Genomic DNA, 15,337 nt, shown 5'->3' on the forward strand with positions numbered 1-15,337 from the left:
ATATATGCAAGTGGATGTGTTTTGTTGTTTATAACCTTTAACACCTTTATAACGATCGCGTTAGTTGAGCTGTATGCGCATGTTAGTTTGTGCCACAGTTTAGAGTATCGGATCTGTTGGATTTACAGAACAAATGTTTCTGTAAATTTTCATTTACAACACGTGAATTCATCCACTTCTCCCGAAATACATGAAAGTAAGTGGCCGGTGAACTGGGAGAAGAATAGAGTAAACTTTAAAGTTACTTACTTTAAAGTGTATCTGATATGAACAAAACATGTCTAATTATAATGGAAAGGATTATTATTGCTAAATCCCTTACCAGCTCCTTCTCTTGTTCCATCTCGGGAAAACTTCGATAATAACGTTTTGGAGATCAAGGCTTCCATTAAGCCAGCAACATTATGATCCTCTTTGATTTGTTCACCAACTGATTCGCTAACTTGTTTTCAGCCAGTTACCTCTGCTCAGCTAGCAGATATTGTTTCCAAGGCTAAATGTTCCAGCTGTGAGTCTGATGTCATCCTAACTCGTCTTTTCAAGGAAGTGTTTGAAACTTTGAGCCCAGCTGTAACATCTATTATTAAAGCTGCACTAGGCAAGATTTTTTTTAGATTTACTGAAACCGACACTATGATCCAACAGAACAACATAAATCAGCCGGTTTTAGAAAAAAACCCGCGCTTCTACCTCCACCTCGAGCCTGTTATTTGTTTTGCAAAAATCCACCGCTCCCGGTTCTTCTGGTCCAATCAGCGTAGGGCTGTGTGAGATCTGACTGTCAATCACAGTTCGTGCACACGCCACAGATCCCCTCTCGCGGACGTTACAATATCGCATGCACACACCTGAAGTCCGCAGGTGTGTTGGATTGTACGAAGCGTGATGCGGAGAGAAAATCTACTAACAAGCTTCCAATTCCTCGGTTAACAACCAGAGCTAGGAGGTCCAAAACAACCAAGGAAAAGAAAATTATGCTTCAATGCTGAAGAGACGAGTGTGTTCACAGAAGATCTGGTGCACACGCACTGACGAGCACGAATTCAAAGGGAGGGTGCTCAGTGGTAGCGGGGGAGGGGCATGAGAGTTGTAAACATTAAAAATGTTGGCTAAGTCCCCTCAATCTGCCAGACTTGCCGACTGCAGCTTTAACAGTTCTCTAGCAAATGTAATTGTACATGCTAGTTTTAGAAATGCTGTGGTTCACCCTCTGCTAAAGAAACCTCATCTTGACACATCAATTTTGACCTCAGCAATTTTAGACCTATCTCCAAACTGCAGTTTATTTCAAATCTCTTAGAGAGAGTTGTACATTGCACGTTGAATTCCTATATCAGTATGTCCAAAATACTTTTCAGTCTGGTTTTAAATCAATGCACAGTACAGAAACTGCACTGTTGAAGGTCAGCAATGACCATTTGCAAGTTCTCGATACTGGTTCGCACACGGTGCTTGTCTTGTTGGATTTAAGAGCTGCTTTCGATACAATCGATCTAGTATCTTGTTACATCGGTTGGAAAAGGTGGTGGGTTTTCAGGGTGTCACCTTGCATTGGTTTGCCTCTTACTTCAAAGATAGAACTTTCTTAGTGAGCATTGGGAAGTTTTCTTCGTTGGTTCCCCTGTGATGTGATGTGATGTGATGTGATGTGATGTGATGTGATGTGATGTGATGTGATGTGATGTGATGTGATGTGATGTGCCCCAATGGTCCATTCTAGGCCCTCTTCTCTTTTCACTTTATATACTACTATTGGATGCCATTTTTAAGAAATATAAGATCTCCTACCACTGCTATGCTGACGATACACACAGTTTAATCTACCAGCTTAAACTGACAGTTTTTATCCTTTGGACATGCTCTGCAACTGTTTTGAGGAGATCAAATGTTGGATGGCTAATAATCTTTTGCAATTACATTTACATTTAGTCATTTAGCAGACGCCTTTATCCAAAGCGACTTACAAATTAGGTTTAATTTTCATTCAATTAAATGAAAGCAAACGTGAAATTTTGATTTTAGGCGCCTCCAGGTCTTCATCTCTTTTTAATTTAGATTCTGTTGCCGCCAGTGTTCAACCTCATGTAAGGAATATTGGGGTTAAATTTGATTCGTCACTAAATTTTGAGAAAGAAATCAGTACAGTGGTAACGGGCAGTTTCTTTTATCTGAGATTGGTTGCAAAATTAAAACAGTTTCTATCTCCAAAAGATTTGGAGACCATAATCCACGCTAAAGCCCTGTGTGGGCCTCAAATCTAGGCCCCAGCCCGGCCCTGGCCCGTGTCTGACAGCTCATCAGAATTCTCAGCCCGAGTCTGACAGGAGCCCGTTTTTTTCCCATTACACAGCCTGCCCTATACTACTGTTGCAGCCATTAAAATAGTTTCTTTTATTTTTTTTATTAAGTTAATTTAGACAAATGTTCGGAGCAAAGTTTTTTTTTTTAAATGACGACCAAGCAGCCGACAGCAAGTTAAATATGTTTGATCAATATAGCCTCTCAAATCAACTTTCAAATCAACACTTTACTTGGCTACAATAAAATCTATAGATATAAAACACTTCAAGCATATCACACATATAAACAGTTAGTTTAAACGTTTATTATCACAACCACAGTAAAACGACATTTTTGAAAAGCTGAGGCAGGCTGCTCGCAGTCGCAACAGCGCTCGCAAACAAAATGAGCTATACAATCTAAACAAATAAAATAAAATACATTAAAACCAACATGCAGGTTATCTTACCTCAAAAATCAAGTCTTGACACTACAGAACATGGCCAATCTTATTTCCAATAGTTTCCAACAGTTAGACACCAATATTGTGACCTGATTCCTTACTCTCCCCAAAGAACACTTAGGTCTGGTAATTAGCTTCTCTTAACTGTCCCACGTTTTCGCTGTAAAACTAAGGGTGGTCGAGCCTTCTCCTCTGCTGCACCTAAACTTTGGAACAGTCTGCCCTTAAATGTGAGGTCTGCTCCTTCATTAGCCAGTTTTAAATTGGCTCTTAAATCTTATTTATTCTCTCTGACTTTTGATTAGATTAGATTAGTTAAAGGTTCTTATTTTTATTGTATTTTGTTTAATGTGTTTATATTTTGTATGCTGCACGGTTTCTTTTATGCTTTCTTTTTATATGCTCAATGTTTTATTTTACAGCGCTTTGGTGCAAGTTGCTTTTAAATGTGTTATATTATATTATAATACAAAATGTATTTCTATTATAATATAATATAATATAATATAATATAATATAATATAATATAATATAATATAATATAATATAATATAATATAAAAATACCTGTATCTGCAGTCATACACTGAAGTCCACATCCATTGTTGCAGCATTTCTCATTGTTGGCACAGTCACTGTCATCGGCACACGACACGAAACGTATCCGGGCACACTTTCCTGGTTCATATGCTGTGATTGGACACACTCCTGGGTTTGCTGTTATACAGACATGACAGAGAAGCCATATCATTGAATATCTTTTTCACAGGGGCTTTTGGTTCTTTTGCTGTTGTTGCTGTAAGGAACTTTGAAATAACTGAAATCATTTGGCGAAGTGATATGGACATGTTCAAGACCTGCCTGGAACTACTTTAGCCGTGCGTTTCCATGAGAATAATTGCACACCTTAGAATCTTTGTCAACCAATCAGATTAAAACATTCAACAGACCTGTAGTATAATATAATATAAAATAAAATATTATATCATATTATATTATATTATATTATATTATATTATACCTGTAACTGGAGCTGTACACTGACGTCCACCGCATGCACTGCTGCAGCATTTCTCATTGTTGGGACACTCACTGTCGTCGGCACACAGCGCTAAACCCATCATGAAACACTTTGCTGCTTCATGATTTGTGCTTGGACACACTCCTGGCTTTACTGTTAAACAGACACATGACAGAGAAGCCATATCACTGAACGCTGAATGTTTTTTTTCAATGTAAAAAAAAATATATTTGTAAGTTGTATATATTATTGGAATACGTTTTACAGCAACGAACACCTCGGGTGTGCATTATTTTCTAAAAATGCAACGAACCATTTTCAACCAACGTCAATTATTCTGCTAATCATTATTTCCAAAAAACAAGGAAATAATTTGCTGTAAGGACCTTTGAAATAACTGAAATCATTTGGCGAAGTGATATGGACATGTAATGCGGTCAAGACCTGCCTGGAACTACTTTTGCAGTGTGTTTCCCTGAAAATAATTGCACACCTTATAATCTTCGTCAGCCAATCAAAGTCAAGCATTCATCAGCTCATTAGATGAGAACTGTTCTAAGACTGTCAGATAGAGACACATAAAAAGTGCAGATTGGTGGGTCCCTAGGAGGACCAGGATTGAACACCCCTGTTCTAAACCAGCGTTTCCCAACCGGAGAGCAGGGGTTTCGTGTAAAAACACCATCAAACATTTATACATTTCTAAAATGTGTCAAAAAGAAAAAGAAAAAAAGTTTAAAAAAAGAAAAAAGAAGATGTATCAATCTCGGATGTCTCTAATAACAACAATTTCCGCACACAAATTTATAATAAAAGTGCAAATCGTACGTTTTCCATGTCCGGTTATGTCCGTGCTGTCAACGGTAACGCATGCGATTTCATGTTTTTCAGTTCAACGCAATTCACGCAGCATCCGTTTTTTCTGTCATCCTTTGGCTGGCGTTACATTATATGATCACGTTCTTCTTCATGCAAATGCTTTTAAACCATGCAAGCGTGAAAAGACAAGAGAGCGCGCTGCCTGTGAATGTCCTTTCACACACAGGGCGCACAGATAGACGCGCGCCAGAATCGAGTTCTCTTTCGCGCCTTTGAACGAATAATAACACACAATTATGCCAAAATGTCCGTTTTGTTGAGTATCCTCATAAGAGCAGTCTTAAATGAGTTAAAGTCCTAAAGGAACGTAAAGAGTTGTGAGAAAATGGGACGCGTGCTCCACGTGTGCAGCCGTGACAGCAGAATCAAAGAAACACATGCAGGTAACAGAGAAAATCACTCACTACTCTTGACTAAAGAACGCTTGTAGCTTTAATAAGGATTCATCTATATTTAATTCATAATTTATGCAGTGAAGACTGTGAAGTATTTGATAACTGTATTAAATTTCTGTGTATTTCCTACTTGTTAGGTAGAAAGGGCACAGTTAAATATGACATTTATTATGGACCTATGTGAGGATTGTTTTAAGTTCACTTTAATTAACAGTTGTTATATTTATTAATTTGAAGATTAACTGTGAAATGATTACATTAAAAAATATATTAAAACAAGCTATCTTGTGCAATTATAACAAAATGATCGCCATACAAAAACACAAATACACAGTAAACAAACATTTAGGTGAGATTTGCAATGGTAATTGAACAATGTTTATATATTAATAAAAGCCATAATCAAATATGTCATTATATAAAGTGATCACTTCAGAAGAAATTCTTAGACTTTCAATGGATGGACAAATATTTTTTTAGATAATATTAAAAATATCTATATGACAGTAGGCGGTTCTTCCCTGTGGTATTGAAAATTGATACATTTCAAGGTATCGTATCAAAGTAGTATCGTGACAACAGTAGTGGAGGGTGCCACAAAAAAAAAAAAATTGATTCAAAGGGTGCCGTGACTGAAAAAAGGATGGGAAACACTGTTCTAGACCATACCAGAGCATTTACTAGTTGCCATATACACCAGGAAAGACACATTTATTAGTCATTATTCATTCATGTTAATAAGCATTTCAATAAAATAAAAAAATAGCATTTATATTTTTGTATTGTGTTATATTTTTATGTTAGTAAGTGCTCTTAAAAATTGCTCTGTGCATAATGAGCTGGTGGGTTTATGGTGTGATTTGTTGTGGACCGGTTGTGGTGGGCCGCTCTGTGCCAGAAAGTCCAGGGCCACTTTTTAGCCATATAATATAATATAATATAATATAATATAATATAATATAATATAATATAATATAATATAATATAATACCTGTAACTGGAGTCATACACTGAAGTCCACACCCATTGTTGCAGCATTTCTCATTGTTGGCACAGTCACTGTCATCGGCACACGACACGAAACGTATCCAGGCACACTTTCCTGGTTCATATGTTCTGACTGGACACACTCCTGGGTTTGCTGTTATACAGACAACATGACAGAGAAGCCATATCACCGAATATCTTTTTCACAGGGGCTTTTGGTTCTTTTGCTGTTGTTGCTGTAAGGAACTTTGAAATAACTGAAATCATTCGGCGAAGTGATATGGACATAGGTAATGCGGTCAAGACCTGCCTGGAACTACTTTAGCCGTGCGTTTTCCATGAGAATAATTGCACATCTTAGAATCTTTGTCAACCAATCAGATTAAAACATTCAACAGACCTGTAGTATAATATATAGTGGTCGACCGATATATCGCCAAGGCCGATATATCGGCACTTTTAAAATATCGGCATCGGCCGATACGTTTTTCTGATTGACCAATGTTTTGGAGGCGGGACTTTTATTTTGACGGCGCTCCGGACTTTTATTTTGACGGGCGGCGCTGAGAACACCAGCGCCTGAGAAGAGAACAGCAGCGCCTGCTCACACAGCGCTCACTCACATTCTCCGTCTTCATTAGTTTACGATCTCTGTCAGTCATATCTAATACTTTGTTAGACAGAACTGGTAAACAAAGAAAGTAAATGGTATGCGAAAAAGTAAAGTGTTGCTTTTATATTATTTGTTACAGAAAAGGCAAACAATTAGGCTAAAATACTTTCTCATTTAATGTCAACATTCAGCAAATGTGCATCTACATCATTTAAACAAATCTCTGAATAGCTAATAAACATTTAATTTCACAAACCTTGCAGAGTTAATGGAATCCAGCTGTGATATCTTGTGAAGTGTGCATTTGTAGCCTGCATAAACGTGTTACTGCGAGTGACAGTCGGTCCGTGTGAAGTGAGTGAATGCGAACAGAAGATCAGCTTCAGGAGTCGCGATCGAAAAACTTCATTTTAAAATATGCTGTGCTATATCCAGTTGCCCACTGTGTCATATTCATATCGTTTTCACTGTGTGCTGTATGTAATATTAGCGTTACCTTGTCTTTATTTGAAAAAATATGATTACCAGTGCACACAATATTACCAGATTACTGAGTGCAATGTTATTGTTTACTTCCTTTTTATTCACATATTCATATATTTTTAAACAATTACTTTATTTGTGAAAAATACTGTAATAGGATTGCAGATTCAAGAAGTTGCCATCTAAAGTATAAGCATGTTTATTTTAAAGATTTGTTTTCTAATTTATTTAAAATAAATATAAAGTATATAATAAAAATATCGGCTTTATATCGGCCATCGGCCATCCTGCTCTCTAATGGCGCTTTTCCACTACACAGTACCAGCTCGCCTCGGCTCGGCTCGACTCAGCTCTGTTTGGTTTTCCACTGTGTAAAAGTTGTACCTGTACCTGCTTCCAGGTACTTTTTTTCGTACCACCTCCGGCGAGGTTCTGAGCGAGCTGAGGCGAGCTGAGGCGATCCTAAAATGTGACGTGAAAACACAGCAGACTGCTGATTGGTCAGAGAGAATCGTCACTATTCACTGTGCATCATTGCACGCGCCAGACGGAGTATCCTGAATAAAAAACAGCAAAAACAAAAACATCCAAAAACAGCATACACTCGATTTCCTCCATTGTCCTGTGTGTGTGGGTAGCGGGTGTATCTCGCGCGTCTCGCGTAAAAGATTAAGTCACGGCAGTTTCCTGCGGCGTCGCTATGACGACCAGGTACTATTGTGGAGGTACTATCTGCAATGGAAAACGGAGCGAAAAGCGAGCCGAGCCGAGACGAGGCGAGTCGAGTCAAGTCGAGTTGAGCTGGTACTGGTAATGGAAATGGAAAAGCGCCATAAGATATCGGCAATCAAAAAACCAATATCGGTCGACCACTAATAATATAATAAAAAATATTATTTTATATTATATTATATTATATTATATTATACCAGGCCCGGGGTGGGTAATCGGGAGAAGCGGGAGAATTCCCGGTGGGCCGCTTCACTTTTGGGCCGGTCGAGGAATTTTTTTTTTTTTTACATTTGTCACGTTAGTTACATTACATTAGGCAGCCTCTGCATGGGTTGTACCATGAGAGGGAGTTCTCACCTCCCCTCGCATAGAGTTGGTTGGGTCCATAGACCATCTTTTCCAAAACATTTTCTCAGGTAGGCTACCGCGGCACCGCCGGCGCCTACCGATAGCTGGGCCGGCCCTATGGCGGCAAATCAATGACAAAATTAATGGAGCGCACAACTGATGCTGGCGCGCGCAGTAAATGACATTCGCGAGAGGATAACAGATCTACACGCGAGGAAACGGGAACTCGCGAGCTCATTCAAACCCTGCGTGCGCGCATGACATCTCCTCTGCACGCAATACAACATAGATATTATATAGAGACTAGATGCCCTATTGGCCGCTGGGCACTGAGAAATGCGGACGCCATCTTAAACCGGTCGTATTCCTAGTTTTGTTGCGTGGCAGCAGTTAAGATGCTAGAGCACTGTGGAGTATTTTCCTGTTCTAATCGGCGGACCATCGCAAATAGGATTACTTTTAACATTACCGTACTATTGGTTGTATTTTGTGAATAGAATATTACCAGATAATTGAGAAGGAGCAAGGATCTTTGATATTACTGTACTGAAATCGTAGCCAGCTAACGTTAGCTAGGCAATGTTTACTGCACCAGCCAGTGTTCACCTGACATGGAGAGGTGGGGTAAAGTAATAATTACAAGAGCTTCTCGGTTATTTTAGTCCAATCCGAATGTGCATCTCAGTAATCATTACGGACAATATCAGTAAAGATTACGGCGACTTTTACCTTTTGTAAAAAGGTCCAGGAAAATTACCTCAGGTAACGTTTATATTAATAGACGTGCGAATAGACCCTCTGTAAATCAAGTTATTTAGTAAAAGTAGTTTTATATATATATATAACGTTAGGTTATTTGTGTTTGCGCACGTGATATCAGGAAGCAATGTAAATGTAAAACACACACGTTTCTTCAACTTATTAAAATATCTTACTTTATTGCAACTATCTGTTTCTGCTTCTTTATCATATTTATGGTGTGTGATTTATAAAATACCTTATATCCTACATCACATATTTAGATTTTGGACGTCTGGTCACTTTATATCTTATATCAGAATATTATATTACTGTTAAGCCTACTATGAATTAGGGCTGGACCCGAATATTCGAATATTCGTTCGGTGGGTTGGTATTCGATTAGAAAATTTGACATTCGAATATTCCTTTTTTTTTTTTTTTTTTTTGGGCACACCTGGGATCCCCCGCGAAACGGTTCTCATTCGCGCTTGAATAAGGCCGGCGACACACTGGCTGCGTGGCGTGTCCGTTTTCGGCTCCCATGTTAACAGGTTGGAGTTTGCACACTGCCTGCGTGAGACACACGTCTCAGGCGCGGCTCGAGCCACGCGGAAAACGCGTGCATGCTAGAAATAGAACCGACCCCAGTATTCCAGCAACGGGAGTGTTCTCTCGATAGAGCGCAGAACAGTGGAGTTTGTATGGACCAAAGTGCATGCCTGAGCTTGTGTTTTGAGTTAAGCTGCGTTGCTTTGACATTGTGGAAAATAGAATAATAGAAACAAAATGTATTAGCCTTTTTACCCGTTATTATCAATCTAAATTAATCTCGTTTTTAATTTAAATTAATTTCGTTTTTTCTTTATTTACATTTCGTTTTTCTTTATTTAAATTTCGTTTTTTCCTTTATTTAAATTTCGTTTTTCTTTATTTAAATTTCGTTTTTCTTTATTTAAATTTCGTTTTTTTAATTTATTTTAAATTTCGTTTTAAATACAAAATTTAATTCTTTATTTAAATTTCGTTTTTCTTTATTTAAATTTCGTTTTTCTTTATTTAAATCTACTGTGTCAGTAATTTGTTAGTCAGAAAAATATTAGACTACCTTAAAAGTATTGCTTAATTTAACAGACGTGTGTGTGTTTTATATCACTAGTGCAGTGTCCGTTATTGGAGCGTGAGGCGCGCCGCTTCCCGCTCGCGCTGTTCTGTAGTTTATTAAAAGTTTATTAATTCTGAATGTGTCGCGTCTTGCATGTCCATCTATATTGCACCAAATGCGACACTGCACTCCCAGTGAAGTCGATTGGATAAACGGTTCTCGAAATAATCAAAATGCAAACGGACATACCGACACATAGAGAATACTGCCTTTATTAGAGAGAAGAATATGTTCAGCACCCTCTCTCCGAATATTCGATGTTCATTACTACCGAAGCTTCGAAGCTCAAAAAATGGTATTCGGACCAGCCCTACTATGAATATTAAAATACGCCGACCATGTGTCCTGTATAATAGCTACATGAATGACCTTTGCAGCAAAAAAAACCCGCATGAAAATCAGTTCGGTATTCAGTGAGGTATGATAAATTAAATGCGCTGACAGCTCATTGCACCTGCCATACAGATTACACTGAGTGGAGCGGGTGACCGGTCTAAGATGGCGGCCCCACGGCTCGCCCGCGCCAGTAGGCAGTAGCGGTCGATAGGGCGTCTATCTATATGATGTCTATGCAATACAAGCCCTCGCGCGCGCGCATTATCATTCCCCACGCTCTCGCGCTTGATCTCCTGCTTTTGCTCGCTCGAACACTTTTATTTTTGGCAGTCGATGGGCGGGACTTACTGTTTTAACCCTCTGGGGTCTGATGTGTTTTTGGGGCCCTTGGGATGTTTTGACATGCCCTGACATTTGTGCTTTTTTCAGTTATTTAAAAACATGTTAATGGCAAAGGTGTAAATTCACTCTATATAGCACAAACAGGGCTAGCATAATATGTGAGGAACATGTATGTAGATTAGAGGTGGGCATAGATAAATTTTTTTAATCTAGATTAATCTAGATTAATTTTGAAATTAATCTAGATTAATCTAGATTAAAATGGCTCATTTGAATTCTGCCGAAGGCATTCAGAATATGTGTGCTACCCAAATAATGACTATAAAAGTAAGTCTTTGAGAACGGGTTTCTCAAGCCAGGTGGCGCATTAGACCAGGGGCTCATCTCCTGTTTCCAAAATGCATCACAAACTGCTTGAGAAAGCTGTTCTACTCATAGACTGTAAAAGGTTACTACTGTACTGTTACCGTCCGTAGGCAACATTAGGTAGGCCTATGTTATTATCAACTACTATAGGCTATCAATTAGGGATGGGCGATATGGCCTAAAATCTATATTGTGATATACATTGCAGCCTCTTGCGATAACGATATACAGTATATTATAATAAAACCATTTCAGAACAGATTACACAGACCCATGCTAAACAACTGCTAAATGTATTTTTTTTTAAAGGGTGTATGTAGTTTTGAGAACATATATTGTGCAAAACTGTAAGTATACAACATCATTTTGCAGATAAATAAAATGTAAGTACACTAGCTGCAGAGACTTAAGTAGGTCTAATGTTTATTATGGCTTGGAGCTTATCAAACCCCAAATTTAAAATTAGAATATTGTCTAACTGATGTCTTTTCAGTTAAAAAGAAACACAACAACGATTCTTAAAATCGAGATTATGTGCTACACCACTAAGATATATTGGAATGGGAATAATACGCGCTGGTATTCAGTGATATCATGTTTCGTTTTGAATTTGAGGTGGTCGAACGGATTAGTCGTGTGTTAACTTACCGAACTGTTACCCCACACACTCTGTATATAGTTTGCTGCTGCTCGTCTGACGGCTTAAACCCGAACCAAGTCCAAATAATGGATGTTGCACCGATCTTTTTCACCAGCTTTCACTTTCAGCCGTGTTTACTTAAGATGACGACGAATATGCGTTGCAGCCGGGTTTACCTCGCGGCCGCGGGTAGATTGCGTCATCATAGCTTGTGTAGTATAGAGCCATCTCCCAACCCAACTTGGAGAATAGATTAACGGCGATATTTTTTTTATCGCGCGATAAGAGTCTCGCGTTAACGCCGATAACGGCCCACCACTAATGTAGATGTTTGTATTTTTAAGAGAATAATGTTAATGCATGGTTATTGAAAAAAATTAAAATGAAAGTTGCTGAAATAAGACCACAAAACTCATACTAAATATGCGTCAATAAGACTTTTGACTAATGGATGTTGTCGCTTCGAGTTCTGGCTTCAAAATTATGTGAAAATAGTCTTGCTTTATCGTTCACAATAAAACAATACATTGATTTAAATTGTGTAAAACAGGTTTTGCTTGGAAAGCCAATATGCGAGTGGGGCGTGAAGGAGGAGTGGTTTACACCTGAGAATACAATGTCCCAACCATTATGCGTAATGACTCTGCATAATTAGCCATTCATTCAGGTGTGACACTGACTGAGCCAAGAATGAATGCAAGGACAAAAGATATATTTAGAAGACTTATATTGACCATTTAAGATTTTGCTTACATCTATCTTGTAAATATGTTTTGCTATTTTATTAAAAAGGTCACAATTACAACAATAATTACAATTTCAACAATATTTCAAGTGTACTCTTTCTTTGTGAAAAAAATTATTATAGCCCTACATTTTATCATATGTATTCATTAGTTTGAATATAGCCAACATTGGAACAGCTAACATCTTAGTTGATGACTTTATTTTTGACAAAAATAGTATTAGGCCTATATATATATATATATATATATATTAGGGCTGTCAATCGATTAAACTTTTTAATCGCGATTAATCGCATGATTGTCATGAGTTAACTCGCGATTAATCGCATTTAATCGCACATTTTTTTGTTTGTTCTAAATGTACCTTAAATTAATACTTTTCAAGTTTGTAATACTCTAATCAACGTGGGCATGGATAAATATAGATGCTTTATGCAAATGTATGTTTATTATTGAAACCATAGTCAATATAGAGCATAAGGACGAGACATGTTTCAAAGGTCATAGATGTTTTTCAAAGAACTTGTTAATGTCTATTAGACACATGTAGAAAGAACAAAAAAAAAAAAAATGCCAGGTTACCATTACTTCTCTTTCTTTGCACTGAGCAATTTACTAACACAAACATGTTTAGATTTTGCATGACAGGGCAGCTCTTCTGAAAATGCTCAATGTACATTTATTATTTATTATTACATTGTAGTTTGTCTCTCTCTGTGCCCATTTTGATGAAGCTAAATTCTCAATAAAACTGTTTTCATTGGTATATTTTACTGTTTCTGTTGTCAAACAACGGAATGAATTTGAAATGGTGACTGAAACGCGACCCATTAAGACATAACCAGCTCTCCCGTCCAAGATGTTAAGTTAATCTGCACAACAATTCTGATAATCGAGCCGTCGTCTGGTGAAATCAAATTCACATAAGATAAAGACAATATCTGTGCTCTGATTTCGGCTATACTTGTAAAATTAGTGAAGCAACATAATATCAGTGCTTAACTGAATTAAAGCGCTGCTCCTCCGCGCGAGACGCAGAGAGAGAGAGAGAGAGAGAGAGAGAGAGAGAGAGAGAGAGAGAGAGAGAGAGAGAGAGAGAGAGAGAGAGAGAGAGAGAGAGAGAGAGAGAGAGAGAGAGAGAGAGAGAGAGAGAGAGAGAGAGAGCGAGAGCGAGAGGTGCGCGCGCGCGCTGAGAGAGCAGTACCGGCAATGCCGGTAGATTCTCAGAAACTAAATAAGGTTTGGGCGCTTTGTTGAAGGGAAAAAATCGCTAAAGGGGTCTGCAATGTCGCTAAGTTGGCAACATTGTGTATCTCCATTTCTCCAACTAGAGGTTGGGCCACGGGTCAAACAGAAAATACGCGCTGCGTTAATCGCGCGTTAAAAAAATTAGTGCCGTTAATATGATTTTGCGTTAACGCGTTATTAACATATATATATATATATACACACTACGGGTCAAAAGTTTTAAATCGGTAAGATTTATTATGTTTTTAAAAGAAGTCTCTTCTGCTCACCAAGGCTGCATTTATTTGATAAAAAACAATAAAACAAAACAGTATTATTGTGAAATATTATGACAACTTAAAATGACTGTTTTCTATTTTAATATATTTTAAAGTGTAATTTATTCCTGTGATCAAAGCTGAATTTTCAGCATCATTACTCCAGTCTTCAGTGTCACATGATCCTTCAGAAATCATTCTGATATGATGATTTGATTGCTCAAAAAACATTCATTATTATTTTCAATGTTGAAAACAGTTGTGTACAATTTTTTTTCAAAATTCTTTGATGAATAGAAAGTTCAAAAGAACAGCCTTTATTTAAAATAGAATATTTTCTAATATTATAAATGTCTTTACTGTAACTTTTGATCAGTTTAACTCATCCTTGATGAATAAAAGTATTGATTTATTTTATTTATTTCCCCCAAAAATAAAATAAAAATTCTTACTGACTCCAAACTTTTGAATGGTAGTGTTTAATGTTACAAAAGCTTTCTATTTCAGATAAATGCTGTTCTTTTGAACTTTCTATTCATCATAGCATCATGAAATAAAATAGTAAAAAACTGTTTTCAACACTGATAATAATCATAAATGTTTCTTGATCCCTCAAATCATCATATTATGGTGCGTTCACACCGGACGCGAATAGCGCGTCAGGCGCGAGTGATTTCAATGTTAAGTCAATGCAAAGACGCGTTACGCGCGTAAAAAATTCCTGCGGCGCGAATGAGGCGTAGAGCGCGGCGCGGTAGACGCGAATACGCCTCATTCGCGCGTCAAGTTCGCGCGAATAGCGCGAATTGAGCGTCTGGCGCGTTAAGCGGGAATGATTTTATTAGTGCTATTTGTGCATTCACGCGTTTGATGCGAATTCGCGTCTGCCGCCCGAGTTGAAAAATCTGAACTTCTGCGTCAATTCGCGCCGCGTTAACCAATCAGGAGCCTGCTTGCTGCTGTCACGTGGTGAAGTGACAGTTTACAATGTTATTTTATGTTTGGCCTCAATAAATTATTTTGTAATATGACTAAAATGCACAACAAAGCAAATCTTTCACATAAAAACTCGATTTCAATATTTGAGAGATACTCATTTTGTATTGAATGCTATTTATTCCATATCTATTCTAGATTATATGAAACATTATTATTCTAATGTAAAGACAACAAACAAAATTTAGTGTATAAAAACAAAAATCACAGGACAGGTGGATTCACTTTTGGAGGCTGAACCTCGCGCCGGGCTGTAGAGCGCGGGCTCGTCAGGCAGCGACCACTCGAGGCCGAGGCCTTACG

At 37.8% G+C, this 15,337-nt stretch overlaps 1 protein-coding gene across 1 annotated transcript in view; it reads right to left on the bottom strand.

Moving 5' to 3' along the window:
- The window catches only part of LOC309481286 (uncharacterized protein), a gene marked incomplete at its 5' end in the record, with an annotated part of 159,103 nt that extends 150,857 nt beyond the window's left edge, over window positions 1–8,246 (bottom strand). The window contains 3 exons of the mRNA XM_082146155.1: window positions 3,764–3,916; window positions 6,029–6,178; window positions 8,210–8,246. Of these exons, the coding sequence (XP_082002281.1) occupies window positions 3,764–3,916; window positions 6,029–6,178; window positions 8,210–8,246 (340 nt within the window). The remainder of the gene's footprint in view (window positions 1–3,763; window positions 3,917–6,028; window positions 6,179–8,209) is intronic.
- Between the last annotated feature and the right edge of the window lie 7,091 nt (window positions 8,247–15,337).

Source organism: Leuciscus leuciscus, assembly GCF_965113295.1.
Source record: "Leuciscus leuciscus genome assembly, chromosome: 18".
NCBI classification, from domain to species: Eukaryota; Metazoa; Chordata; class Actinopteri; order Cypriniformes; family Leuciscidae; genus Leuciscus; species Leuciscus leuciscus.